The following is a 27,153-nucleotide window of genomic DNA, read 5'->3' as shown; positions in this document are numbered from 1 at the left end:
TTTTGCCAACTTGCCAGAGAAGCAGCAACTCGAGGAAAGAAAGCTGCTGGGTTTCTCACTTAGCAAGAAAGCGCTAAAATGGTTTTCTGCCGCGGATCTGCAACCAAGATCCTGACCCAAGATTCCTGAGGCCCTCGTTGGGTGGAGCGAGCTCGGGCAGCAACGCCCGGCGGGCCGGACCGTTCGAATCTACCCACTTAGTCCGCAGGCCCCGGCTCCATCCGCTCATGCCTCTCCGCCTGGGGAGGTGGCAAGGGCTGCGCCGGAGACGCGGGCATCCCTGTGAGCGCCCCTCGGCCAGAGGTAGGCGCGCCGGGCTCCGCAGCCGGGACTGGGGCGACGGGCGGGGGATGCGGCGCGCGCCCCTGCCCCGCCCCTCGCGGGCGCCGCAGCCCTGCGCAGCGGGCCTGCGTGTGCTCGTGCCGACCCCTCCCTCGCGCTCCTGGCCTGCGGCCGCGCCGGCGCACGCGCGCAGCCTCGCGCAGGGCGGGGAGAGACGGCGGCCCCCGGCGCCCGGCCCCGAACCTGTCAGACTAGGGGAGCCGGCCTGGAGCTGCGGGCGCGGCAGGGGCGAGGACTGCCCGACTCCCCGCGCGGCCCCGGCCCGAGCTGTGCGAGTCGGCCCCGCCGAGCCGGCCGGGGGCGGGGAGATGAGCGGCGGCCCCGCGGCAGCGCCCCAGGTAGACGCGCCGCCCCTTCGCGGAGCCCGGGCGCCTCCGGGCCGGCCTGGCGCCCCCGCCGCCCGGGGCTTCGGAACTTGTGGGCAGTGTTGGGGCGCCTTTGATTTATAACGTGTTAACGTGTTTCGTTTTCCACAGGATGGGGAGGGACGCGCGGCGGTGCCATCGGGAACTGGCGCTCCGGTGAAGTAGGAGCCGCCGGCCGGCCGCCTGCACCGAGCCTTTCCGTGCCGCGGCGGCTCAGCCTCTGCCATGGCCGGATCCGGCGCGTGGAAGCGCCTCAAATCTCTGCTAAGGAAGGATGATGCGCCGCTGTTTTTAAATGACACCAGCGCCTTTGACTTCTCGGACGAGGTGGGGGACGAGGGGCTTTCTCGGTTTAACAAACTTCGAGTTGTGGTGGCCGATGATGGTTCTGAAATCCCAGAAAGGCCTATTAACGGGGCGCACCCGGCCCTGCAGGCCGACGACGATTCCTTACTGGACCAGGACTTAGCTTTGACCAACAGTCAGCTGAGTTTGAAGGTGGACCCCTGTGACAACTGCAGCAGACAGCGAGAGTTACTGAAGCAGAGAAAGGTGAAAACCAGATTGACCATTGCTGCCGTTCTTTACTTGCTTTTCATGATTGGAGAACTTGTAGGTGAGTTGTGTTGCCAACTCACTTTCCATTTACCTTGGCCCGAGGGTTATTGTCAAGCTTTAGTTACACATGATTTGAGGTTTAAACTTTCTTTTCAGGAAATTTGTTATTTATCAAGATACTGATCTCGTGATAGGAAAAGTCCACACGGTTCCAAAGTGCAGATCAACCCAAGTACGACATAAACTTTCAGAGATAACTTTTGACTTTTTCTTCTCTTCTCCAAACACTGTGACACCTACTGTAAAGTTAAGTACATTAGCTTCATCGTATATCATGTAACTTCCTCTTTAAAAAATTCTGATAAAACACCAGGTTAGTTTTTGCATCATTTAAAATAGTAAGTGATCTAAACGTAGAATCATAAAATTTTACAGTATGAAATGACCTACTGAACACCTGCTCTTCCTTCTTTTTCACACATAAGGAATCTGAGGGCCCCGAGAGTGAAACAAGTTGTGAGGACACTTGGCTGGTTAGTGGAAGAGGCACATCTACAGTCCCAGGCTCCTTACTTTTTTCTCTACATTTGACTTAAGCGGTCTCTTCTTTGTTAGTATTTCCTTTTGTATTTATATCCAAGAGATTTGCAAAATTAAATACTACCAACTGACGTTTAAAGTTTTTCATTATAGTAAGGATCTGAAAGGAACCAGAGGGCTCCCCCAGGGTTTATGAACTTGGTTTTTTCACATTTTACAGTATTTTTTTTTAAGGTTTATTTATTTATTTGCCAGAGAGAGAGAGAGAGAGAGAGAGAGAGCACAAGCTGGGGGAGGGGCAGAGGCAGGGAGAGAAGCAGGCTCACCGATGAGCAAGGAGCCCGATGCAGGACTCATCCCCAGGACTCATCCCAGGACCCTGAGATCATGACCTGAACGGAAGGCAGACGTTTAACGGACTGAGCCACCCAGGCATCCCGTTTTTTCACTTTTTGATAATTCAAGTAGTACATTCTCACTATAAAATATATTCTTAGAGATTAATTTCAGTCACATTAGTGTAACTGCTAACTTCTCTTAGTGACAGTTTACAAAGTGACATTAAAGCAGGGAGATAAATCTGCCATGTTGTTTCTTAATGATTAACCATTAAGAGAACAGGTGGCAGTCCAGATTAAGATGCTGGCCAGAGGTTATATATAGGAAAATTATATACATTTCGTACCTCATTTTATACCTCTTCTCCCCAGTGCACACTTCAGACATGCTGTCCTTCTTTCTCCCTGTGTCTCACAAAGCTCTTTCCTGTCCATAAGGCCTTCAAACTGGCTGGTCCCTCTACCTCAGTGGCTTTCAAACTTTCTTGATCTCACTATATTAAAAACTACACTTAACATTGTGACCTGGGTAGGCATGCATGCATACATATGTAAAGTACACACACACACACACATATATGTGTAAATATATGTATAACTGAAACAAAAGTCTCATTTCTTGAGATGTGTTCTAGTATTTTTTTTTTTCAGTTATGGCCCCAGCCCACTTAATTGATTTCGTGTTCCACAGATCAGGGCCTGCAGTTGAAAAACACTGCTTAACCTGGAGTGCCTTTTCCCCAGTCTTCTCTGGGCTGGTTTCTTGACATTCGTATCTTACCCCAAAAGATAACTCTGAGAGACCTTTTCTGACTGACTAAATATCTCATCTCCCCTGTTCTCTCCCTAACTTTAAAAGCCCTCAGCATCTTGAGATTATCTTGTTTGTATATTCACTTGTTTAATATCTGTCGTCGTCTTCCACTGAAATACAAGCTGCATTCCCAGCATCTACAACAGTGACTGGTACAGAATAGACATTCAATAAACTTATGTTGAATTAATTTTTATTGTGATAGAGAATTATAAATGCTTAAGCTGTAAAGAAAGTAAAAGTGAAGTTGTGTCCAGGTAAGAAGGCATGGCCTCTACAGACTAAGATTCAGTGACTTGCCCAAATTCACACAGCTAGATTATCGAGTCAGTAAGACTTAGTGATTCTTTTTTTTTTTTTTAAGATTTATTTATTTATTTGAGAGAGTGCGTGCTCATGCACACACGGGGGGAGCGGAGGGAGAGGAAGAAAAGCAAGACTCCCCACTGAGCAGGAAGCCCTACGCTTCCCAGCTCCATCCCAGGACCCTGGGATCATGACCTAAGCTGAAGGCAGACGCTTAACTGACTGAGCTATGCAGGCGCTCCAGACTTAGTAATTCTTGAAGTTAATATTTTGTATTTGAAGTTAAAATCATATTAATCACAATTTTCCCCCTTAAAATTAGAGCTTATTTTACCTAAATAAAAATTATTAAGATAAAATTGTCCTGACATACCATTTTTGAAACCTCTTATTTGATAAATGTTGTTTTGTGAAAGCCACAATAAGTATTTTTTTTAAAATACTGACTTTATTTTCACAGATAAAAATCTTATGTTAAATAATACAAAAATACTAATACTTAGGATAAGCATTAACAAATATTCAGGGGTGCTTGGGTGGCTCAGATGGTTAAGTGTCTGCCTTCGGCTCAGGTCATGATCCCAGGGTTCTGGGATCGAGTTCCGCATCGGGCTCCCTGCTCAGTGGGGAGTCTGCTTCTCCCTCTGCCTCTCTCTCTCTCTGTCTCTTATGAATAAATAAATAAAATCTTTAAAAAATATATTCAGAATATTACATAGAATTAAATTGTATATAGTAGAGCATTTATTAAAGTGTATCAAAAGCACTTAGAAATGAGGCGTCTTATATAGAAAGTATGGAGTAATTTAAAAAATGAAGTAATTTAAAGATCTGAAAGAGAAGACTTGATTTTGAATCTTGGCTTTGCCACTAACTTGCTTTGAAACTTTAGATCATTCAGCAAGCATTTTTTGAGTACTTTTACAGAACCTACTATCTGGGGCGCCTGGGTGGCTCAGTTGGTTAAGCGACTGCCTTTGGCTCAGGTCATGATCCTGGAGTGCCAGGATCGAGTCCTGCATTGGGCTCCCTGCTCGGTGAGGAGTCTGCTTCTCCCTCTGACCCTCCCACCTCTCATGCTCTCTCTCTCTGTCTCATTCTCTCTCTCAAATAAATAAACTCTTTTAAAAAAATAATAAAACCTACTATCTGAAGCAGTCTAATGGAGGGCACAGATGTTAAACAAATAAATAAATTTAAAGTCCGTATGGCCTTAAGTGTTATGAAGCAAAAGAACAAGGTACTATAAGACATAGTAACCAGTGGGACATAGTTTATGTATGAGCCAGCTACAGTTAAACCAAAAAAAAAAAAAAAAGTTATTCAAGCAAAAGGAGTGGAGGAGTTTTCCAAGTGAAGAGAACAGCATGTACAAAGGTCCTAAAAACCTTCAATTCTTTAAAAGGACCTAAAAAGAAGGCAAGTTTCACTGGAATATAATAAGAAAGAGGCCAGAGGACCAGATCAGGCCGGTTCTGATAGACCATATTATGAATGTAGTTTTTAATTCTAAGTACAATGAAAAACCAGTCAGGGCTTTTAAGTGGAGAGTGATATGATGGGATTTATGTTTTTAAAAGATTATTCTGGCCCTTATGTGGAGATGGATTGGAGGGTGCAAGAATGGAAGCAAGTAAACTATTGCAGACGTCCAGAAAAGAAACAGTTATGGCTTGGACTGGTGTGGAGGGAGATTGAGAAATATTCTAGAGGTAACATTAACAAAATTGACTAATGGTTTAGATGTGGGGGTTGATTCTGAAGTTTCTCACCTAAGCAACTGAGTGTATGGAATTTTATGTCTTTTAATTAGGCAGGGAGAAAATACAGAGCAGGATTTAGGCATGGGCTCAAGGGTTGTTTTAGACAGTGTTCATTATCACATGTATGTAAAATAGTCAGTAAAGATGTCTAGTGAGCTGTTAGATGTGAGTCCATAGTTCAGAAGAGAGGTCAAGTTAAGAGATACAGTGTGTAGTACTATCAGAATGGAAAAAACCACCTACAGAGTCTGTTTTGAGGAACTCAACTTTAGACGTCAGGCAAAAGACAAACAGGTATTTCAGAATCTAAGAAAATAGAGTATTTCCAAGTGGAAATAAATAAGTTAAAGCTGCTGAGAGGTCTAATGAGAACTAAACTATCCTTTGAATTTAGTAATAGTCATTGATTAACAACTGCATTTTTATTGGGAGTGAAAAAGCTTGAAGAATGAATGCAGACTTCCCAGTAAAGATGGCAAATGAACTCATGTATCTAAATGTACTTTCTCCTGAAGCCTCTCAAACTAAAATAAAGGGATTTTTAAATGTATATATATGTATATAGCCATATATCCATCCACATGTGGGTCTGTGTGTGTATGTGTCCACATAGATGGGGAAAACTGGAGACAAGATAATAACAACATAACTTTGGGAAACTAGAAAGGAGATAGATAAAAGAAATAACTGACTTAATAGACCCAAGAAAACCACCTCCTATGCAGCAGTTGGGGAAAGCCAAGAATCAACCCAGTTTACACTAATTCATCAGAAACACCTAGAGAATTTATTAAAACACAAATTGCTGGGTGAGAGCTTCTAATTAAGTAGGTCTGGGATAGGGCCTGAGAATTTGCATTTCTTACAAGTTCACAGGAGATCCTGATACTGGGGACCATACTGAGAACTACTGTTCTTCAGAATCCTAAGTAGGCCCAGAATTGGTTGCACCTGGTACCCCTAGAAGTGTGGGTCAAGAGGAAGACTAAAATAAGGAAATTAGTTAAACAGACATAGTTAGTATCCACAGAAATAAGAGATATGTACCTACAAGAATAGACAAGAAATTCAAGGTAAAGAGCTTTTGAACAATAAAAACAAAAAAATTTTGAACTCCATAAAAAAGTTACAGGATGAACTAAGATATCTCAGAGTAGAGCAAAAAGATAGAAATATATAATAGGAGGAAAAACATAAGAAAATTAGTGTATCAATCCAAACTCCAAATAATAGGAATTCGGGGACTAGAGAAAACAGAAGAAAAGAAACTGTCAACAATATAGTTTAAGAAATTTGCCCAGAATTGAAGTGTATACCTTTCCAGATAAAAAGAGTCAACAAAAACCCAGCAAATTGGGTGAAAATAAACCCATACCAAGGTATATGATTGTGAAATTTCAGAATACAGGGAGCACATTGTCACCTATTGTTTCAGGCAGCTGCAGTATTAAACAATTCCCTTGGATTGTTTTTTGACAAACATTCCTTAGGGTTTGCCTAAGACAGATCCTAAGTCAAGTCAAAACGGCCTTGCTACTGTGCTTTTCCCCAGGGAACTACCAGGCGGATCAAATAATGATAGTTCTTTGGGAATGGGGCTTGTAAGTATCTCTAACCCCCATTTCATCTCTTGCAGTGGCTGCCAGGCTGTTTTTTTTTTTTTTTTTAAAGATTTTATTTATTTATTTGAGAGAGAAAGAAAGAGAGCACATGAGAGGGGGTAGGGTCAGAGGGAGAAGCAGACTCCCTGCAGAGCAGGGAGCCTGATGCGGGACTCGATCCGGGGACTCAAGGATCATGACCTGAACCGAAGGCAGTCGCTTAACCAACTGAGCCATCCAGGTGCCCCCAGGCTGGTTTTCACTACGATTGTTGCCTATTGGTTTTCAGGGCTGCCATAGAACGGGAGAGAGAGAGGGGGGTCCAAGGCTACAGAATTTTCGATGTTCTTATAAAGATTCAATTGTTTTCCTTGAATGAATACTACCTGTATCAGTCTTTGGTTAATTTCCAGAGTTCTAAAAAACTGATTTGGACCATTTTTGCCCATGTTCTCATTACTTTCATAGAGGAGATGATTTTCAGAGGTCCTTACTCTATTTTTTTGCTGATGATTATCAACACATGGCTCTTTAGGTTAACTAATATTAAATAAAATAAATCCCTCAGTTGCATTATCCATATTTCAAATGCTCAAAAGCTACATGTGACTAGTAGCTACTCTACTGGACAGCACAGATAGAACATTTCCATCATCTCGGAGACTTACTGGACAGTACAGCTTTAAGGTATTACCCTTACAGATAAGGAAACTGAGGCTCAAAAGTATTAAGTAACTTGCTGAGAGAGTCTCAGAGAGTCCAAAACCCTCTTAGCCACCAACTTGTATTTTTCTCAGTGATTTCCAGCTCTTTAATGTCAAGGGAATATTAAAAGTGGTATTTGTATAGACCACACTGGAGTAAATTGATGTGATTACAAGATCACCAGCTCAGTCGCCTGCTGCTCTTGGCTCTGCACACTCATCCCAGAAAGAGGGGAACAGCGGCTCAGCACACTTATATGTCATAACACCCTGATCATGAAGTTCATTTTAACAGTGATTCTCAAAGATACCAAGACTAGAAGCATCGACATCACCTTGGGAACATGTTAAAAATGGAAACTCTCAGGCCTCATCCAGCCCTCTGGAATTAGAAATTCTGGGAGTGGAGCAAGCAATCTGTAGTTTAACAAATCTTCCAGGTGATTCTGATACACATAAAGGTTTGAATATTGTGTATAAAAAGCTTATTCAATGAATGGCGCTAGGACAATTGGTTAACCATAATAGAACAACATACATATATATATACACACACACACGTATACAAAATTAATTTTATATATCACATATACATATAATGCCTGGAAAAATTTTATTCTAAATACCACCTTTAATCTCTCTGAGACACTGTTATCTATACCCAAGGGAATCAGTTATCTGTATCCTTCATTTTGAACTAATGTACATTTAAAAAATTTCTTCAGTTTAATTTTGTGGTCAAACCCTCTCAAACAAGTGAGTATCTATCTTCAGCTTTCTTGTAATATTTAGATACTGTGGTTATTAATTTCACTAATAGTAGGATTAGTAGGTTGAGTAAAAGCTGCAGTGCTAAAACACAAAATTTCTATGTGTTAGAGCCCAGTTTAGTGGTTCTTAATTTTTTTTTTTTTTTAAGATTTTATTTATTTGAGAGAGAGAGAGAGAGAGAGAGCATGAGCTCAAGCAGGGGAAGCAGCAGGGAGCCCAACAGCAGGGCTGGATCCCAGGACCCTGAGATCATGACCTGAGCCAAAGGCAGACGCTTAGCCAACTGAGCCACCCAGGCACCCCAGTTCTTAATGTTTTTAAGGTCATTGACTCCTCAGAGAATCTGTCCATAGAAATGGACATTTTCACCACAAAAATACACATATTTAATGTTTTGCATAAAATTTCAGGGTATCTTGATTTAATTGTAATAGGATAAAGATTTAGCTCAAATTTGATGTTTTGTAGGATGTTACATATTTTTGGTTTGCTTATGTTTATTATTTTAATTAACTTATTCCTTCTTCCCTCTCACCCTTACTCCAAGGTGGATACATTGCAAACAGCCTAGCAATCATGACAGATGCACTTCATATGTTAACTGACCTAAGCGCTATCATACTGACCCTGCTTGCTTTGTGGCTATCTTCAAAATCACCAACCAAAAGATTCACCTTTGGATTCCATCGCTTAGGTAGGTAATTGGTAATTTCTTTTGGTTTATAAAATTTCATAGTAAAACCACAATGAACTATAACTAACCTCTGAGTAACTGAAATCTTTCTGGTGATAACCTATTTGAATAAAGCAAATGGAAATAGATGAACAAGATTTATTCAGATACATATAGTCCAGGATACATTCAGCCTAGTCAGCTTTAAACAGTTTACACATATAAAATTATATGGTAATCATTAATCTTTAAATGTTATTCCCTGTTTCCTAAAGATGTTATCAGAAAAAAGTTTACCTTCAGTTTACTCAACCAGGCAAAACCACATGAGTTTATGCTAATGGGTATTAGCTGCTTTCTCACACTTCAGGTATTCCAGCCAAAGGCTGCTTAGCCCAGATCTTAAGCGATACAGTAATATGTTTCACATATACTGTGTGGCTGACCTTTGTTGCTGCCATTGTATCATCATAATTCTGTAAATGCTGATAAAGATTCTTTGCTTGACCAAATTTTAGTCAGTCTCCTGAACCTTTTCCCAAGCCCATCTGTGTACTTCCTTATAAAATTCTGTTTTAGCAAGAACCCTGCTAAGCCAGTTTAACAGAACCCCCCCACTCAGTATCTGATGGGTTATCCCCTAGGTGATGTCTCATTGCACTGGCCTGTCTCTAGCGAAAATTCTCTTAAGTCAGTTTAGCCAGAATCTCCCTCACCCCTGATGTTTCCTCTTAGGAATTTTCCATTCACTGACTCCCACACTGCTCCTTGGCTCTAAATTCCCACTTGCCCATACAGTATTCAGAGCTGAACCCAATCTCTCCCCGCCCACCCGGCCCAGTGCAGAGTTCTATTGCAGTGGTCCTCTACCTTTCTTGGTAGCTTCCCCCCTTGAATAAAGTCTTCTTTAGCAGGTGTTGACAAGTGTCATTAAGTTTTTTTCTTTAACGGTATACATATTTTTATTTTCCTATTTTGAACAAATATTTGAGAGGTTAAAATCATACATTGTTATCCATACAACTCTTTCTGTGTTACTGTGTTCTTAGATTTTTTTACTTATTTTAAAAATATGTATAAAACAATTATGTGAACTAGTATGTGAAATGCCATATGTCCAAATGTCATTTGCTTAGAATCCAGAAGCTGACATTTAGGTAGCTTTAACAAAACCTGTCTTAACAGAATTAACAACTTGCAGTTTAATTTTGTAGAGACACTGACCTTCTTGGCTAATATATCAGTCAGTTCTTCCCCTTCTTGGTTACTTTTTACCTTCATCTTAACTCAGCATCTAGGTCTTCTAAAATTTAGTCACTGGGCCTTCTGTGTAAAACTCCATTGTACCTGAAAGACTACATCCCAAGTAGCTATCCAGATCATCGGGTTGGGAAATCTCCGGCACCCCTACCCCTCAGCACTGTCCGCTGCTTGCTATACCAGAGAGCTAATGCCCTGAGGTGTGTCTGTGATTTGTTACCCACTGCGCAGTGCACCCACTGCTTATCAACATATTATACAGTCATTTGTTACCGGATTGCCTTGGGCTTTTTAAACAACTTCAAGATTATTTTCAAACTTTAATTTCTTGTGATTTAAACACCTTCAATTTAAGATCTAACATTCAAACCCAGCATTATGGAATGGGGTTTTTTACCTTCTACCACTGTTTGAAAGAGTGCATTTCATTTTATCCTGCGGCTCTTAACCTTTTAGATTATAGACCCCTTGGAACGCTAATGAAAATAGTGGAATTCTCCTCTCAGAAACATGTAGTAACAGAACATAGAAAGTCCTACATATAATAAGAACCCATAATCATGGAAATTCTATTAGATATCAAAGAAATACTTTAGTCACTTCATTTCTTCATAGACAGCAAGCACTGTGAAAAGGTGAGAGAGAATAGAACTGAATGTTCCTATTTATCTCTGCAAGTTTCTGTAGAAAGTCAAATATTCCTTTTTCCTTAAAAGTACAAAGTTCACAATTATGGACTAGATACAGCATTTGACTCCTCTCCCCTGAGAGTTCATTCAAATAAAAACAGCAGAGACAAGCAAGTGATTGGGTCACCAGTGCTTTACCACCTTACCTTATGTGTTTCTCATACATGTTCATATCCCATTCCCTGCCACCCTGTCTGATGCAGAAGGCAGCATACTGTATACCCAGTTCTAGACCTGGAAGTGTGTGTCTGTGGATACCATTCCTTAAATTTATTTCCTTTTTGTTTGCTTCTAACAGTTTATACATGCCTAATAGCGTTTGTTACATTTTTATTAGCTGTTTGTATGAAATTGTATCTTGTTCTAGACCATGAATGAAGTAGGGATGGAAATAGATAATATTAAACTCTGTGTGTCTGGCAGTAATAAGTGCAGTATACAAGATTATTAGCTGAATTGTTGCTTATTCAGGCTGAGTAAATAAGGACATGAAAACTGTGAAACAGATCATTTAATACAGCTCATGAACCTCCAATCACTTGTGTTGGGGTAAATTAAACCAGTTTCCAAACTAGGAATGGGATATTTTTGAAATTTGGGGACTAAAATATTTGGGACTTGAAAATATTTATCTGTAATTCTGAAACTGTGATTATATTCACAAACTACACTATAAAAAGTTCTTTGATTCATAATATAACGGGATGGTACAGCCTGACTTCTCAGTCCCTTTAACTAAGTAAGAAATTAGTCAGAGGAGTTTCCCCCTGACGTCAGGCAGGAGCAGTCCATTTGGTACTTTCCACTTGTAGAGTTTTGTGAATAAGTTGTCTTTGGTTCAGATCAGAGATCTGCAATTTTACTAGCTATACGACCTTTTAGAGATGATTTAATCTACGTACAAGGGTTTGTTTTTGGTTTTGTTTGTAAAATATGAATGATAACACTTGCATTGCAGAATTGTAAAGAATACGTAAGGTGGTAAGGTCTAAGTACCTGACCTGGTAGATCTGGCCCAGAGTGAATTCCCAATAAAAGCTAGTTCCAATCTTCTTTTCCTTCCCTCTTCTCCCTACCAGTATATCATCCTTCCCACACTTCTCATATCTCTCAAATGCTCCACACCCCCAAATTACTTGCCTTCCCTCCCTGCTAATCAGAATTCTCTGAGCATAACTGTCTCAGTTAGTTAGTAGGAGAAAAGTAAGGTGATTCACCCTGATGATTAAGCAGCAGTTTTTAGAGCTGTACTTTTTAACTCAGGTCTTTGGTAATTTTTTTTTTTTAAGATTTATTTATTCATTCCAGAGAAAGAACAGGGGAGGGGCAGAAGGAGAGGGAATCTCAAGCAGATTCCCCACTGAGTGTGGAGCCCCACATGGGGCTCGATCTCTTCACCTGAGCCAAAATCCAGAGCTGGACACAAGCAACTGAGCCACCCAGGTACCCCTTTGGTAACATTTTTGGCAATGTAACTAAATTTATTTTAGCAAAAATCATTTAGTGAGGGTGAGAGAAAGGTGTTTTTAGTTTTGAGGGGAGGACCAAATAGCTGTCCCAGGGATCTGTTCCATTCTGGTGGTACATTTCTTTCCTTCGTGTGAACTCACAGATTGTGTAAAGTCATTCAGGTTTTTCTTTTCTTTATTACTTTACGGTGAGCTACAGTGGCAGTTCTTATGTGGGAAAAGGGGGAGCAGGCTAGGAACCATATATGAGATATTTTTAAATGCCTGGATTCATTTGACTCTGGGTATGTCCTCTTATCCTGGAACTTCATAAAACTTAGAACTTGGGGCGCCTGGGTGGCTCAGTTGGTTAAGCGACTGCCTTGGGCTCAGGTCATGATCCCGGAGTCCCGGGATCGAGTCCCACATCGGGCTCCCTGCTCAGCAGGGAGTCTGCTTCTCCCTCTGACCCTCTTCCCTCTCGTGCTCTCTATCTCTCATTCTCTTTCTCTCAAATAAATAAAATCTTTAAAAAAAAAAAAACAGAACTCAATGAAACACACTGTAGCAGAAATCCCACAGATCCTTAGGATAAACAGCATTATCTCCCAAAGGGGAATTGCTATTCTCAAGAGAACAGTGCTATCCCCTTGCTTTCTACTTTTATCCTTCTCTGTGGATTATGAGCTTAATTGACTTTTATTTTAAGGCTTTTCTGTGAGTTCTTGGGCTGAAGAAGCAGCAAGGATTAGATTAAGATAGAGATTCTATCTTGTATCTTACCGTGTAAAAGGACTTAGTAAGAGTTGTTTGTATTTGAAATAAAAAAGCAGGATTTACATTTTGGCAATGCAAATCATCGGCCTAGGTTAATGGCAAAGTACAGTGCAGGAGTCTTATAGCAGAGTGTAGTTCCACTCAGCAAAGACCTTGGCAGATGTGGCTAGATGATGGCTCTACTACAGTAGATTTGTGATTTGTTACCCACTGTGCAGTGCTAATTCTCTGTCGTTTGCTGTTTCATTCCCTGATGCTAAAGGAGCAGAAAGTATTCAGCTAAAAAATCTCTTTCCCTGTACATGCAGCCAAAAAAACAAAATCTCTTCTCCCTGGTTAGTGATTCATTTTAACAACGTCCTCCCACCCCTGACGAGGGCTATGCCAATTAATGATTCACATCTTAGCAAGAATTCATATCACCTGAACATGTGGAAAAGAATAGGTACCTCCTAAAAAAAAAAAAAAAAAAAAGAATAGGTACCTCCTAGAAATAGGAGTTTTTGCTGAGGCAGAAGGAAGACGTGAGTGAGGTGGTCCATGTTGGGCCAAAAGTCAGTTTGAGAGTGCTGGGCACCTTGGGTATGGGGTAGAGGGAGTGGTGAGAAGGCAGGAAATAGATTATTTAGAATAGGAACTGAAAAGGGTGCCTGGGTGGCTCAGTTGGTTAAGCGACTGCCTTCGGCTCAGGTCATGATCCTGGAGTCCCAGGATCAAGTCCCGCATCGGGCTCCCTGCTCAGCAGGGGGTCTGCTTCTCCCCCTGACCCTCTTCCCTCTCGTGCTCTCTCTCATTCTCTCTCTCTCAAATAAATAAATAAAATCTTAAAAAAAAAAAAAAAGAATAGGAACTGAAAGGATCCAAAGACTGCTTTGCAGTTTAGCCTGGTATTCCAGTGGCAACAGTAGGCCACTGAAAAATGCTATGTGATGTCTTTAGCCTGAGTGCAGTATGGTTGTCTGTGTGAGGTGAAATACAAATACAAATTTGGAAATCCTAGGCAAATCCAGCACAGCCCATTGATTTCCTTCTCTTTCCTTCCTGTGTTTTACTGAAGAAGGTAAAAAAAGAGAAATAACATAAAAGGAAGTACAGGAGGGAATACTGTCTCCACTCTCCTTCCCTGTTCATTTTTTTAAACCTCTGAAACCTGTCTTTGGATGTTTGCTATAGTTTTTTGAGGCAATAGACAAGCGTTTTGGAATTTAAAGGAAATATACTCATTATTGGCAACATAGCATTAGCAAAGTTAACAGTTATGATAGGCCAGTACATTTAGGCAGCACTCATGAAAAAAAAATATGCTTGGGTTGAGTGTGGTTTACATAATTGAAGCACATTGTTACTCATTCACTGAATAGGTGCCCAATGGTTACCTGTTGATTGAATGACTAATAGTATAGGTTGGAGAGAGAGACAGTAAATATGTACACAACACAGTTATAAGTTATAGTAAATGCTAGGAAGCAAAAGAAGGTACTGTAATGAAGATTAACAGGAGGACAGAGGACGACTCGGTGTTTTTCATATAAACCTTGAAAACTTCTAGTTTTGGAAATTTATGGATGTGTTAAAATATGCAGTAAACATTTTTCACATTTTATATTACTATCAAAACTTGACAGTCATCTGTGTTTTCTCCCATTTGATTTTTTTTTCTTACCATTTATTAGCCATTCAAACCAAAACTGCTTATTCTCTGTATGTGAAATTCAGGGTATATTTCGGTCTTAATAGATCATTGACCATAAACATTTGTTTATATTTCAGCTGAATGAAAAGACCTAAGTGATGTTATAATAAAAAACACATATTTGCTCATCTTATTCCCTCCTCCAGTGTGATAGTTCAGTCAGATGAATTTAAAGATTTAATTATTTGTGCGTAAAGTAGCAAAATGTGTTGGAACTACTATAATAGATTTTCTAGAATTTCCATAAAAATCTCTTTCAAGAATTTTTCATTTATGATAAATTTCCATTTATAGTCAAGTTTACCTAAGTTCCCGGGGTAGTAACTTTCATGGAAATCTGGGGTTTCAATTGTGAAAGTTCTGGGTCTCCTTTCAAAAATGAAAAATCCATATGTCATGTACGCCTTTGTGTTGAAAAACTTTATTGTGACCGGAGACTAACCCGGAGCAAGAATGAGAAGACTGGAGAAGTCATAATTTGGTTGTTGATGGAAAGCTTCCCTCTCTCTTAAATGTTGGGAGGAAAAAATCTTGCCTATGTTTATCTACATTCCATCATGTTAAAATATACTATGAAAGGGGCGCCTGGGTGCTCAGTTGGTTAAGCGTCCAACTCTTGATTTCAGCTCAGGTCATGATCTCAGGGCTGTGAGATCGAGCCCTGCATCAGGCTCTGCACTGGGTGTGGGTCCTGCTTAAGATTCTCTCTCTCTCCCTCTGTCCCTTCCCGAACCGCCCCCTTTATCCCTCCCTCTCTTAAAAAAAAAAAAACAAACAAAAAACCATGAAAAAAATTGTAAATGCTAATTCGTCCTATTCATGACATTTCACCAGTTGAATTTATTCACAGTGAAAGAGCTTTTATCAAAATAAATGATCGTATTACTACTACTAGGATTTTTCGCTATATAGTATTATCTGTGTTTTATACTTCTCGGTTATAAATCTCAGCCCTAAAAATCTTAAATTTTTTTTTGCATTTATCAGTATTCTGTCTACAAGACATTTTGACAGATGATTAGAATAAAAAATAAAAGTTGAATGTCTTTGCTTTTCACCAAGGGAATGAGACATGACACATTCCTCATTAATTGCTGGAAAAGGGATATCATTGATAGTAGCATTCTTAATATGTCGTTTAGCAATTTCTAGGAATCAGCTGAATTCCATTACTCTGTGGGCAGACGTTGGGATCCCTTTTATGCTACTTACATGGGTGAAAACTGGTGTGGAAAAGTGAGTGTTCATCTGCAGGCTGTAGGAGCCTAGTGGGCCTTCTAAGTGTGGGAATCCTCCCTGCCAAGGTTCTCTGTTCATGCTTTAGTTCGACTTTCATTTAACTTTATTTTGAAATAAAATAAATTTTATTTTATTGGTTGTGCCTTATATAAAAGTTCACAAAAAGGTGATTTTAAGTGTTTAGGAAAATTATCACTGGGATATGGAGTTGCCAGCTTTAGTGTGTGGTCTGCACATGCACACACACACTCTTGCAGGACTCCCAATATGTCTGAAATATTGCCTGGGATATACTTATACTAAAATATTATTTATCTGAAATGCAAATTTAACTAGACATCCAGTATTTTCTCTGGCATACCTACTAATATAACTTACCATTTAGCATCCAAACCAGGACACTTTTGAGAGTGAAGTGGGGCACTTTTAATAATTTTGCCAGGACAGCAGACATAAATTAGGACTATCCCAGGAAAACTGTATTATCAACCTAATTATAATTAGGGGGTTTTGAAAGAATTTTTAATTATTGGTTTTAGATTTTCATAAGCAATCACAACTTTGTCATTAACTTGTATAGTTATGAATTTTTAGAAGTAAAGAGTATTGCTTTATAATTTTATATTAACAATTTGATTAAGTCATCTTAAAAACTATATGGCCTAATTGGTAGCTTCAACCTTGACTACATGATAAAGTTCTCTTTTTCAGCGGGGTGTGTGGCGGGAAAGAGTTTGAGAAGAATTGGTATTTTTTAAGTAAATTCTACCCCCAACGTAGGGCTCGAACTCACAACCCCCAGATCAAGAGTTGCATGCTCTACTGTCTGAGTCAGCCAGTCACCCCAGAATTGGTATATGTTAAATACCAATTTTATTTATTTATTTTTTAAGATTTTATTTATTTATTTGACAGAGAGAAATACAGCGAGAGAGGGAACACAAGCAGGGGGGAGTGGGAGAGGGAGAAGGAGGTTCCCGCTGAGAAGGGAGCCCGATGTGGGGCTCGATCCCAGGACCCTGGGATCATGACCCGAGCCGAAGGCAGACGCTTAACAACTGAGCCACCCAGGCACCCCTGTTAAATTCCAATTTTAAAGAGAAAGTTCTCTTACTTTGTGAGTAAAATGAAGCACCGCTAGTACATGAAATTTACAGTTTAAAAATATATTTTTTTAATATGTGTGTACTTTACCATCAGCAGTTATAATTTAAGATGAAAATTCCATGCATTTTCTGTCTTGTATTTGGCTTAATTCTCCCCTTCTAACCAATCTACTTACTGTTTTGGGGGATTTAGTAAATAACCTATTATTCACATTTAGCTTACCCTTAATTGTATAGCCTTTTATCATCTTCCCTTGCTCAACCTAACTAACCTCATTCAGCAAATCCATACATAAATATTTGCTACATGACAACCACTCTGCTGAATGTCACAGAAAATGTGATGTGGAATGGAACTGGTCCTATCCTCAAGCTGCACTTGATGTGGTAGTCTCTTCACAGCTTTGTGTATTTCTGAGTGTCTTTCTCGGTCTTCTTCAGCCGCATGTGTCTTTTGAAGTGTGATGATTAGTATGTCAGAAATAGACGTACCATGGTTTTGTTTTGTTTTGTTTTCGTACCATGGTTTTGAATAGTGTCTTATGTTTTGAATACAAAAACCATGGTTTTGTATGTTGTGTTATCCCAACATTTGTTCTGCTAATGCACAGGATTTTATTGGAGTTGAGCTACATTACTGAGATGTGTTCAGGAAACAGCTTATAACTGCTAGATAACTTTCCTTTGTTGTAATTTATGCATCAGAATAAAAATGTATCAAAGTTCAGTATATTTGAACTGCCTGGAACCTTTGAGCAATGACTTGACTCAGATAACAGTTTCCCAGATTGTTTTACCTTTAACAAGATTAGTGTCTAGTGTCTGGTTTCTCTAAAGGAAAAGTTTTCTTTAAAAGTATTTTCTTGCTTTTATTATTTTGAGTGTCAATAGTTGTTTTATATTATAATGTTAGTTATTTAAAAACGTAAGTACTCCCCATTGCCCTATTGTGTTATCTTGAAAAGATACAAGATTATCTCTACTGTATACTCACATGGTAAAAGTTCATATGATATAAAAGCATATATAGTGCAGTCGTCTCTGTCTCCCAGCCACCCATTTTCTTCATAACCAGTTTTTTATAAGTGTCTTATATGTCCTTTCAAAGATTGCATGTACAGATATTGTTTATGTATTCTCTTTTTTCTTCTCACAAATAGTAACATACCATCCACACTTTGCTTTTTTCACATTACATTGTATCTTGGAGATTACTCCTCATCAGAACATAAAAAGCTATATCCTTTTTTTAACAGCTGCATAGTATTCCGTGTTATAGGGCCCTTACTAATCACTTTTTTATTGTTTTCAGATGTTTGCTATTATATACAGTGCTTGATGAATAACTTCATAACACACCTCATTTTGCATATGTGTAGCTCAGTTAACATGAATGTGGATATCATTCCAAGAAGAAGAATTTCTGGGTCAAAGTGCATTCATGAATACTTGCATGCCTTATTTTCTTTAGCCTAAAAGTAGTATGTGTTTGTGGTAAAACTTAAAACATTTCAAACATTACCAAAAAGAATAAAATGAAAACTAAGTTTCCCAAGCTCCTAGTCCCACTTCCCAGATGTAACACTTTCTTGTCTTTCTTGTGATTATCAATTTCCCTGATTTTTTTTTTAACATAAATGGCTTTATGATACTCCACATATGTATATATCATACTTTAACCATTAAGTTCCTCATTGGTGTACATTTAAGCTCTCTCCAGATATTTTTTTAATACTAGTGAAGTTACAGTGAAAAACCTTGTAGGTATATCTTTGCATGTATATCATGTGTTCTATTGAATAGATTCCTAGAATCAAGGAATACATGTGTTTAAAATTTTGCTTCATTTTACTAACTGCTCTCCAAAAAGATAGTTCCACTTGATACTTCCACCAGTATATCCTTGCTAACTGTGGCTATCATCGGACTTTTTAATATTTACCAATTTAGTAAGGGATAAAAAACAATCATATTCTTATTCGAATTTCTTGTATTATGATTGATTTTGATGAATTGGTTGTTTCTGTTAATTTTCTGTGTATTAGTAGTTGTGTCCTTTATCCATTTTTGTTATGCGTTCTTCACTTTGTTATTGATTTGTAAGTGTACTTTTCTACTGGGAAATTAGTCTGTGATCATGTATGTTACAAATAATTTTTTTCAGTTTTTCATTTTTACCATGTATATGGTCTGTTAAGTATACACAGTTTGACCCTAAAGAGATGAGGGGAAAGTGGGGAGTGGTGAGAATGAGTTGGTGGAGAGTCCAGAGCAAACTACTAAACACTTTTTAAATAAGGAAAATAATATGACAGAAATGATAGTGTTTTCATCTCTTCAGAGGAAAGATATAAATAAAAGATTGTACAATATTTAATTTGTATGAAGTGTAATAGCCATGCTACAGATATATTTGTTGTTTATATTTTTCCCTCCAGAGGTTTTATCAGCTATGATTAGTGTGCTGTTGGTGTATATACTTATGGGATTCCTCCTATATGAAGCTGTCCAAAGAACTATCCATATGAAATACGAAATAAATGGAGATATAATGCTCATCACTGCAGCAGTTGGAGTTGCTGTTAATGTAATGTAAGCTCTATTTAAAAAAAAAATTTAACAGCTTTATTTTTTAGAATAGTTATAGGTTCACAGCAAAATTGAGCAGAAGGTGCAGAGATTTCCCATATACCCACTGCCTTCATATATGCATAGCTTCCCCCATTAAGAACATCTTCCATCAGAGTGGTACGTTTGTTACAGTTGATGAACCAGCATTAACACATTACCACACAGCATCCCTAGTTTACATACAGGTTCATTCTCTTGGTGTTGTATATTCTATGGGTTTGGACAATTTTATAATGGCATGTATATACCATTATGGTATCATATACTCTATATTGTTTTCACATTAATATTTTTAAGTTCTGTGAACTTAGAGACTATTATACCATGCATTCAGTAATGTGCAGTGGTATTTATATGTATTTTAAAATTATATGGTATCTTAATTTTTCTTATGTTAATAAAACACTGATGGAATTATAAATTTCTCATTTGCTCAGTTATACTGAAATTTGACAAATAATTTGGAATTTAAGTGGGACAAAGTTTTTTTTTTTTAACTTATATATTAACAAGACTTTTTTTAAACTACAAACTTTCCCTGAAAGCTATGACATTTTTAGGTTATATACTTATTTGGACCAGCAGTCAGAAAACTTTTCTGTAAAGGGCCAGATAATAACTTTTAGGCTTTGAGAGCCTGGCAGTTTCTGTCACAACTGCTCAACTCTGCGGTTAGAGAACAAAAGCAGCCACATTTAGTATGTAAACAGATGAGCACAGCTGTGTCCCAATAAAACTTTATTTACAAAAACAGGCAGTCGGTCACATATGGTTTACAGACCATGGTTTGCCAATCCCTACCCTACTGGCTTCTATTCCCACTTAAAATAAAATCAAAGTCTTTACCATAGCCTTTTTTTTTTTTTTTTTAAAGATTTTATTTATTTATTTGACAGAGAGAGACACAGTGAGAGAGGGAACACAAGCAGGGGGAGTGGCAGAGGGAGAAGCAGGCTTCCCGCGGAGCAGGGAGCCCAATGCGGGGCTCGATCCCAGGACCCTGGGATCATGACCTGAGCCGAAGGCAGACGCTTAACGACTGAGCCACCCATGCGCCCCATACCATAGCCTTTTTAATAAGATCCTGTGTGCCTCTCTAACTCATACCTTAGCATTCTTGCTCTATTTATTTATTTATTTATTTAAAGATTTTATTTATTTATTTGTCAGAGAGAGAGAGCGAACACAAGCAGGGGGAACAGCAGGCAGAGGGAGAAGCAGGCTCCCTGCTCAGCCCCGATGTGGGGCTCCATCCCAGGACCCTGGGATCATGACCTGAGCCGAAGGCAGTCGCTTAACCGACTGAGCCACCCAGGCGCCCCTTCTTGCTCACTTTAGTCTCACCACAACAACTGTCCTGCTTTTTTGAAACATGTAGAGCACATTCTCATCTAAGGGCCTTTGCCCTGGTACTCCTGCTACCTAGCACACCCTTTCACCACATGCTGCTTCCTGACTTGATCCGGGTCTCTGCCCAGGAGGAGTCTCAGGCCTTCTCTGACAGACTATACTGCCCCAGCACTCTCCATCCCCTTGTGGTGCTTTACATCTCTTCAAACCATTTGCATTGCCTGGCAGTATAGTATGTATTTATTTGGTTACTTCTCTCCCTTCTCTACTAGAACATAAGCTCCATGGGGATAGGGATATGTCTGTCTTATTCACTGTTTTGACCCCAATACCTCAAACAGTACCTGATATGTAATAGGTGCTCATATATATATATTAGATGAATGAGCTCCCTGTTGCCTCATTAATGTCTGATTTGTAACAAATGTTTATCAACAATACTAGGAAGAATAATAATGTTTTCTTTTATTTTTGACAGAATGGGGTTTCTGTTGAACCAGTCTGGTCACCACTCCCATTCCCACTCCCTGCCTTCAAATTCTCCTACCACAGGTTCTGGCTGTCGACACGACCACGGGCAGGACAGCCTGGCAGTGAGAGCTGCATTTGTACATGCCGTGGGGGACTTGGTACAGAGTGTTGGTGTACTAATAGCTGCATACATCATAAGATTCAAGGTAATAGGATTGCTGGTTTTTCTATTTTAAAATATATTTAATTTCAATATTAAAAATATTAAGGTAATTGTCTTTTATCAGTATACTGGATATCAAAGTCAGCCTTACTCATTTTGCATTTAGGTAGGCTTCACTGAGCCATCAGTATAGCTCTTTTGCTAGCACTAAACATGATAGTGTCATTTCAGAGTAGCTTGTCTGTAGCGGGCTTCCAGACTGCCTTCACTAGAGAACTCAATTTTAAGCCATGTCACTGACCTGCTAGGTACCAGAATGTACGCTGGACTAGAAATCCAGAGATTTGGGTTCTAGTCTTAGCTGTGCCGTTAATGCTTTGATTCTGAGCAAGTCCCTCCTCTTTTATATGAGAGGCTTAGACCAGATATGTGGCTGCTGAAAGTCCTTCCAGCTCTGATATTCTATGGTTCTGGGTCAAAGATTTAGAGAAGGCACAGAGGAAAACAATAGAACAAACGATTAAACTTCTGGAAATAGGTCTTACAAGGAAAGGCAAAAAAAAAAAAAATTTTTTTTTTTTTTTTTTTTAACAATCCAGGAAAGACTGAAGATGTTTCTCAATTGCAGTATCCAAAAATAAAGGTATTCTTAGTCCTGGTATAGAAGGCTAAAGAACAGGAGCAGAATATGGCTTGCTTTGCTTTACAGTCTGTTTTATGTTGGTCTGTATTTAATCACACAGTTTTGTTCTGTCGCCTTTCAGCCAGAATACAAGATTGCTGATCCCATCTGTACATATGTATTTTCATTACTTGTGGCTTTTACAACATTTCGCATCATATGGGACACAATAGTTATAATACTAGAAGGTAAGATCTCACTATAATATCCCCGTTGTGGGTTTATTACCTCCCTTAACCAGATTGGTGGGTGGGGGGCACCCTAGAGTAAGAGTCACGTCTTTCTCTTTACTGATGCTCATTAGGCTATAGTTACACGACTTATGTGTATATAACATATAAGAATTGATGTACTCTCCCCTCTGTTACCCATTTGATCCTTATAATAGCTAAGAAAAGTAGGTAAGGTGAACATTATCCCCATTTACCAACGAGGAAATTGAGCTTCAGAGGGGTAACATAACTTGCTTACTTAAGGTAATGCTGTTAATAAACTGTGGAGCTGGGACAAAAATACAACTCTTTTTTGATTCTTGATATAATTATGTTTAGTGGTTTATTAATTCCTTAATTCCCATTTAACTTGATACTTTGTTATATTTTCAACATCCCTACCTACTGATATTATGTCTAAGTATGTAAGTTCTCAACAGCAGGTTCATCATCATTGGATGTTCCCCCCCCCCTTTTTTTTGCCTTTCTTTTTTTGTGTATCCTAGCTTATTTGTTAAATGAAGTATTCAGGTTTGATATTTCTTTTAGTGAGAGTGAACATTTTAAAAATTATTAATCTCTTAAACATATCTTGCTTTATGTGTGCATGGTTTATCGTAAAGTATTAAGATATTTTAAAGTGTCCATTTAAACTGAATTTGATAAAACCATTTGGTTTCTTTGGGGGGAAGAAAAGTTCTATCAGTTATATATAGCTTTCTTCCCCAAAATAAACTTTACTTATAAATGATATATTCTGAACTAATAGGTGTACCAAGCCACTTGAACGTAGACTATATCAAAGATGCCTTGATGAAAATAGAAGATGTATATTCCGTGGAAGATTTAAATATCTGGTCTCTTACTTCAGGAAAACCTACTGCCATCGTACACATACAGCTAAGTATGTTGCTGATAGTAAATGCTGGGGTTGATGGACTTTATCTTTAGAATTAAACATCTGTGCTTATAATTAAGTAGGAAGACTTTTCTGCTGGAAAGATTTGCTTTAAGGGAGGGGTCAGGCTTTTCAAAAGGTGAGTTGCAGATCAGTAACAGCAGAGCAATAATTTTCGATCTCTAAGATGAGATCTTTCTGAGAGAGAGTGAGCGAGCACAGCAGGGAGGGACAGAGGGAGAAGCAGACTCCCCACTGAGCAGGGAGCCCGACGTGGGGCTCAATCCCAGGACCCCGGGCTCATGCCTGAGCCGAAGGCAGATGCTTAACCGACTGAGCCACCCAGGCGCCCCTAAGATGAGACATTACAAATTGATTTTTGCCTTCAGATTAAGGCATGAAGTATATTTACCATGCTTCTTCTACATAAGAAAAGCTAGGCCTGTTTTTATTTCCTAAAGTCATTTCACAGATTGATGCTTTTTATTTATCAAAATAATATGTGTATGGGTTTATTAAAAAAAAAACGGGCAAAAGACTTGTAATTGATGTCTACTATTCTTTCTCTACCTGCGAGTGGACTGGAGGGATTGGAATAATGAGAAGCCACCCTGGCTTTGGAAACTGACGTACTTCTCTAACAGAGTAGCTTCAAAAGGGGAGAAATCAAAGGGATAAGAATAGGTTCACTGTATATTGTTACTCCCCTGTGTCATTGTAACTGGGTACAATGAATAGTAATGGTATTTTCTTGACATTGCAGTTCCTGGAAGTTCATCTAAATGGGAGGAAGTACAGTCCAAAGCAAAGCATGTATTATTGAACACATTTGGCATGTATAAATGTACTGTTCAGCTTCAGAGTTACAGGCAAGAAGTGGACAGAACTTGTGCACGTTGTCAGAGTTCCAGTCCTTAACTTGATACGTTTTGGGGACTACTGCCTTATTCATCCTGCAGTCACAGAACTGAGGGCAGTAAATGCGCACATCTGCCTGAGGAAATGGACTCCCTACCAGCTGTGTCCACATCAAGCAGAGTCCCTCAGAACAGTCACTCCAGCCGGACAGCCCTAGTTTCTGTTTAATGGTAAAATGAGACTTCACCCTGATTGTCAGATGAAGGTGTTTCCAAAACACTGTTCACAGAGTAAGATGTGACTCCACGGATACCTCAAAGAAGACAATCCAAGACCACACTGCATTAATTATGACAGAGTACATGTCTTAAAGGAAGCATCAAGAATTCAGTATTTGCATTTAAAAATCCTTTTTAAAGACCATTTTTTATCGAGCCAGTGCTGGAAAACTGAATTTTTTTTTTATTATGTAATCTTGACATCCGGCTTCTGGAATTTGACACCCAGCTCTCTTTTTACAGAAATTATTTCTCAGCAGATTTCAGAGAGTACTAGACATTATCCAGAGAGTGGAATAAGCATGTATTCCCACGTTTCAGAAATGTTTTATTTCACAAATAACTTAATGTTATTATTGTAGTTATACTTTATAAACCGTTTTTTCCAGATGTTACGGGGTTTTGCATCTCAAAGTTAACATTTTGGGTTATTTGTAATCTTAATCAGAACCAAATCTTTACATATTGTGATCACTGTCATTAGGATTATTTAGGAAATATTTTCAATACTATTCTGAAGGGCAGAAGTTCATCTTAAACTCAAGTTGCAATATGATAATGTAAAACGAAATATAGGAGTAAGGATGGAGTGTGGAATGTCAGATTTAAGTCTTCCTGAAATCCCTTTTATTGTTCATAGAATTATCTTTACTTAAGAATAGGAGGAGACTGCAAAATGTAAACAGTGGTCCTCTGTCCTTTTAAGAACTAGAAGTTTGCTTGGTACCTTGCTTCCGGCCTCCTTACCAGTTAGTTAGATTGGGCCCTTTCAGTGTAAAGTTCTGGAGGACTAAGGGTCAGTGTATAATGCCCATCTTTCACATGTGGATTAACCACATTCCTCCAGAGAGATTTTCTGTTTGATGATATGGGTTAGGGATTCTCCAGGGACTCCAGAAACCCTAAGATATAATTTTGAGGTTTTCCAATAATACCACAGCAGAAATGCCCAAAGAGATAGGGAGAAGACATTACTCTGGAAAAAAGAAAAGTCGAGGGTTTTTGACCTAGTGTTTGTGTTTTTTAAAGCACAGGAATAGGGATGGACATTCAGTCTGTGGTGTGGAGAGGCTAAACATGAAACTTTCCAAACCAAATGCAACTTAATTGGTAACAGTTGTGTTAAAGAGGCAGCTGTGAATATTCATGTTCCATTTTACAACTGTTGGTTTTGAGATTATCTTTATGCACTTTAGGAGTCCATTTTCACAGGGACAGTTTCTTAACCAAGAACGGCTATGGTTCTTGGGGTCCTCAGAGACTCAAGAGTAGAGTACAGTGTACCAGACAGACAGGTTATGAATTGAAAGCCTACATAAACATGCAGATGACTTATAATATCAAAGAAGGATAGGAAACAGATTTCATCTTTCTACCAAGTACCTCACTGTAAGTAAACCGAAGATAAAACCTGAATTTACCTGAAAGATGATCATGAGTTGATGGTATCCCCCAAAAAAGGGTTGATGAGGATTAAAGGTATTGAATAAAACCCAGTATGTATTTGTTGAATTGAACTGAAAATTAACTTAGGGGATTCTTACTGTGGATCCATTTAAAATAATGATTTGAATTTTTCAAAAATTTGGGTGGTATAAACTGTTTCAACCAAAATTCTCATAAATATGGAGGGCAAATAAGAATAAATGAGAAGCATTTCAGTGGACATCTGGGCATTTATGGACTTTGGGGTGCCTAGCAAGAGAAAGGAAAAGAATATCCATTATATGCTAATGGATTTCCCCATATTTGTAGTTGTTTCCCATGTCCACGGGACTTGTTTCTTGTAAACTTCCCTTTATCTTAAATAGGTATATCTTACTTTTCATATTGACCTATTCCTTGAAAAGTTACTTGATAAAACAGTCTAAAATCCATTCAAGGATTGAAAAGGAGCCTTTTGTAAAATGCGGAAACACTGAAAACTTCTGTGAATCTTAATGACTGTGTTCTATTTAAAGTGAGGTACACATGAAGTTTCCTGTCTTTGTCTTTTGTAGCAAGGATTACAGATTTTGTACTTTACTGGGTCTGTGAGACTGAGAATTGATAGATTTCCCTTTTTGTAACTTGACAAAACCCACAACGGAGGGTGTGAATTTAGCAGATACGACCAGGGGACCAGGGACTGGTCTGCCTCTGATAAGGAGCCTTGGGTCTGTCCCTCACCTGCAGAGCTGCAAGCCCGAGTTACACCCCTCAGCCAGCCCTCACAGGAAGAGTTCCCCATTCTGTGCAAGGATGTGGCGAATTGTGGATAAACACCTGGCATGGTTAATTTTGCACTGGGAGAACAGATCACAGCATAAAAACTAGGCAGTTTCTTTAGTGTGATGTATTTTAATTAACATTTGCAAATAATCAGAGTTACTTGTGTACGTAAAACCTGTGTTTCACAACTCTGGCCAGAGGGCAACGTTTTGATTTTAGGGAAAGACCTATTTTTCATTAACGATCATGCTGCCTTAGAAATCTAATGTGAGGAATACAGTTGAATAAGGCATCTCTCAGAGGGCCTTGAAATGCAGAACCACAAGCAAATGGAATTCCCACATACACTTTCCATTAGCTGTGCCTTGTGTAATGTGAGCCCAGATTTTCGCAGCTTGCAGCTCCCATCAGT

At 39.0% G+C, this 27,153-nt stretch overlaps 2 protein-coding genes across 4 annotated transcripts in view; one reads left to right on the top strand and one right to left on the bottom strand.

Moving 5' to 3' along the window:
* Positions 1-27,153, bottom strand: part of BLOC1S6 (biogenesis of lysosomal organelles complex 1 subunit 6) — a 140,144-nt gene that overhangs the window by 76,912 nt on the left and 36,079 nt on the right. The window lies entirely within an intron of this gene.
* On the top strand, positions 933-26,026 carry SLC30A4 (solute carrier family 30 member 4). The gene is made up of 7 exons (XM_025884152.2): positions 933-1,323; positions 8,650-8,796; positions 19,426-19,579; positions 21,447-21,645; positions 22,367-22,472; positions 23,266-23,400; positions 24,158-26,026. The coding sequence occupies exons 1-7, from the start codon at positions 933-935 to the stop codon at positions 24,310-24,312; spliced, it is 1,287 nt and encodes a 428-aa protein (XP_025739937.1). The 3' UTR covers positions 24,313-26,026.

Source organism: Callorhinus ursinus, unplaced genomic scaffold (genome assembly GCF_003265705.2).
Source record: "Callorhinus ursinus isolate GAN/ISIS: 27379988/994484 unplaced genomic scaffold, GSC_fseal_2.0 scaffold25, whole genome shotgun sequence".
Classification (NCBI taxonomy): Eukaryota; Metazoa; Chordata; class Mammalia; order Carnivora; family Otariidae; genus Callorhinus; species Callorhinus ursinus.
The sequence above is the reverse complement of the archived record's forward strand: the minus strand, read 5'-3'. Positions and strand labels throughout refer to the sequence as shown.

Coding starts and splice junctions, on each gene's coding strand:
- SLC30A4 (XM_025884152.2), top strand. CDS start 933: ATGGCCGGATCCGGCGCGTGGAAGCGCCTCAAATCTCTGCTAAGGAAG. Junction 1,324..8,649: donor CATGATTGGAGAACTTGTAG/GTGAGTTGTGTT, acceptor CCTTACTCCAAG/GTGGATACATTGCAAACAGC. Junction 23,401..24,157: donor CATCGTACACATACAGCTAA/GTATGTTGCTGA, acceptor TTGACATTGCAG/TTCCTGGAAGTTCATCTAAA.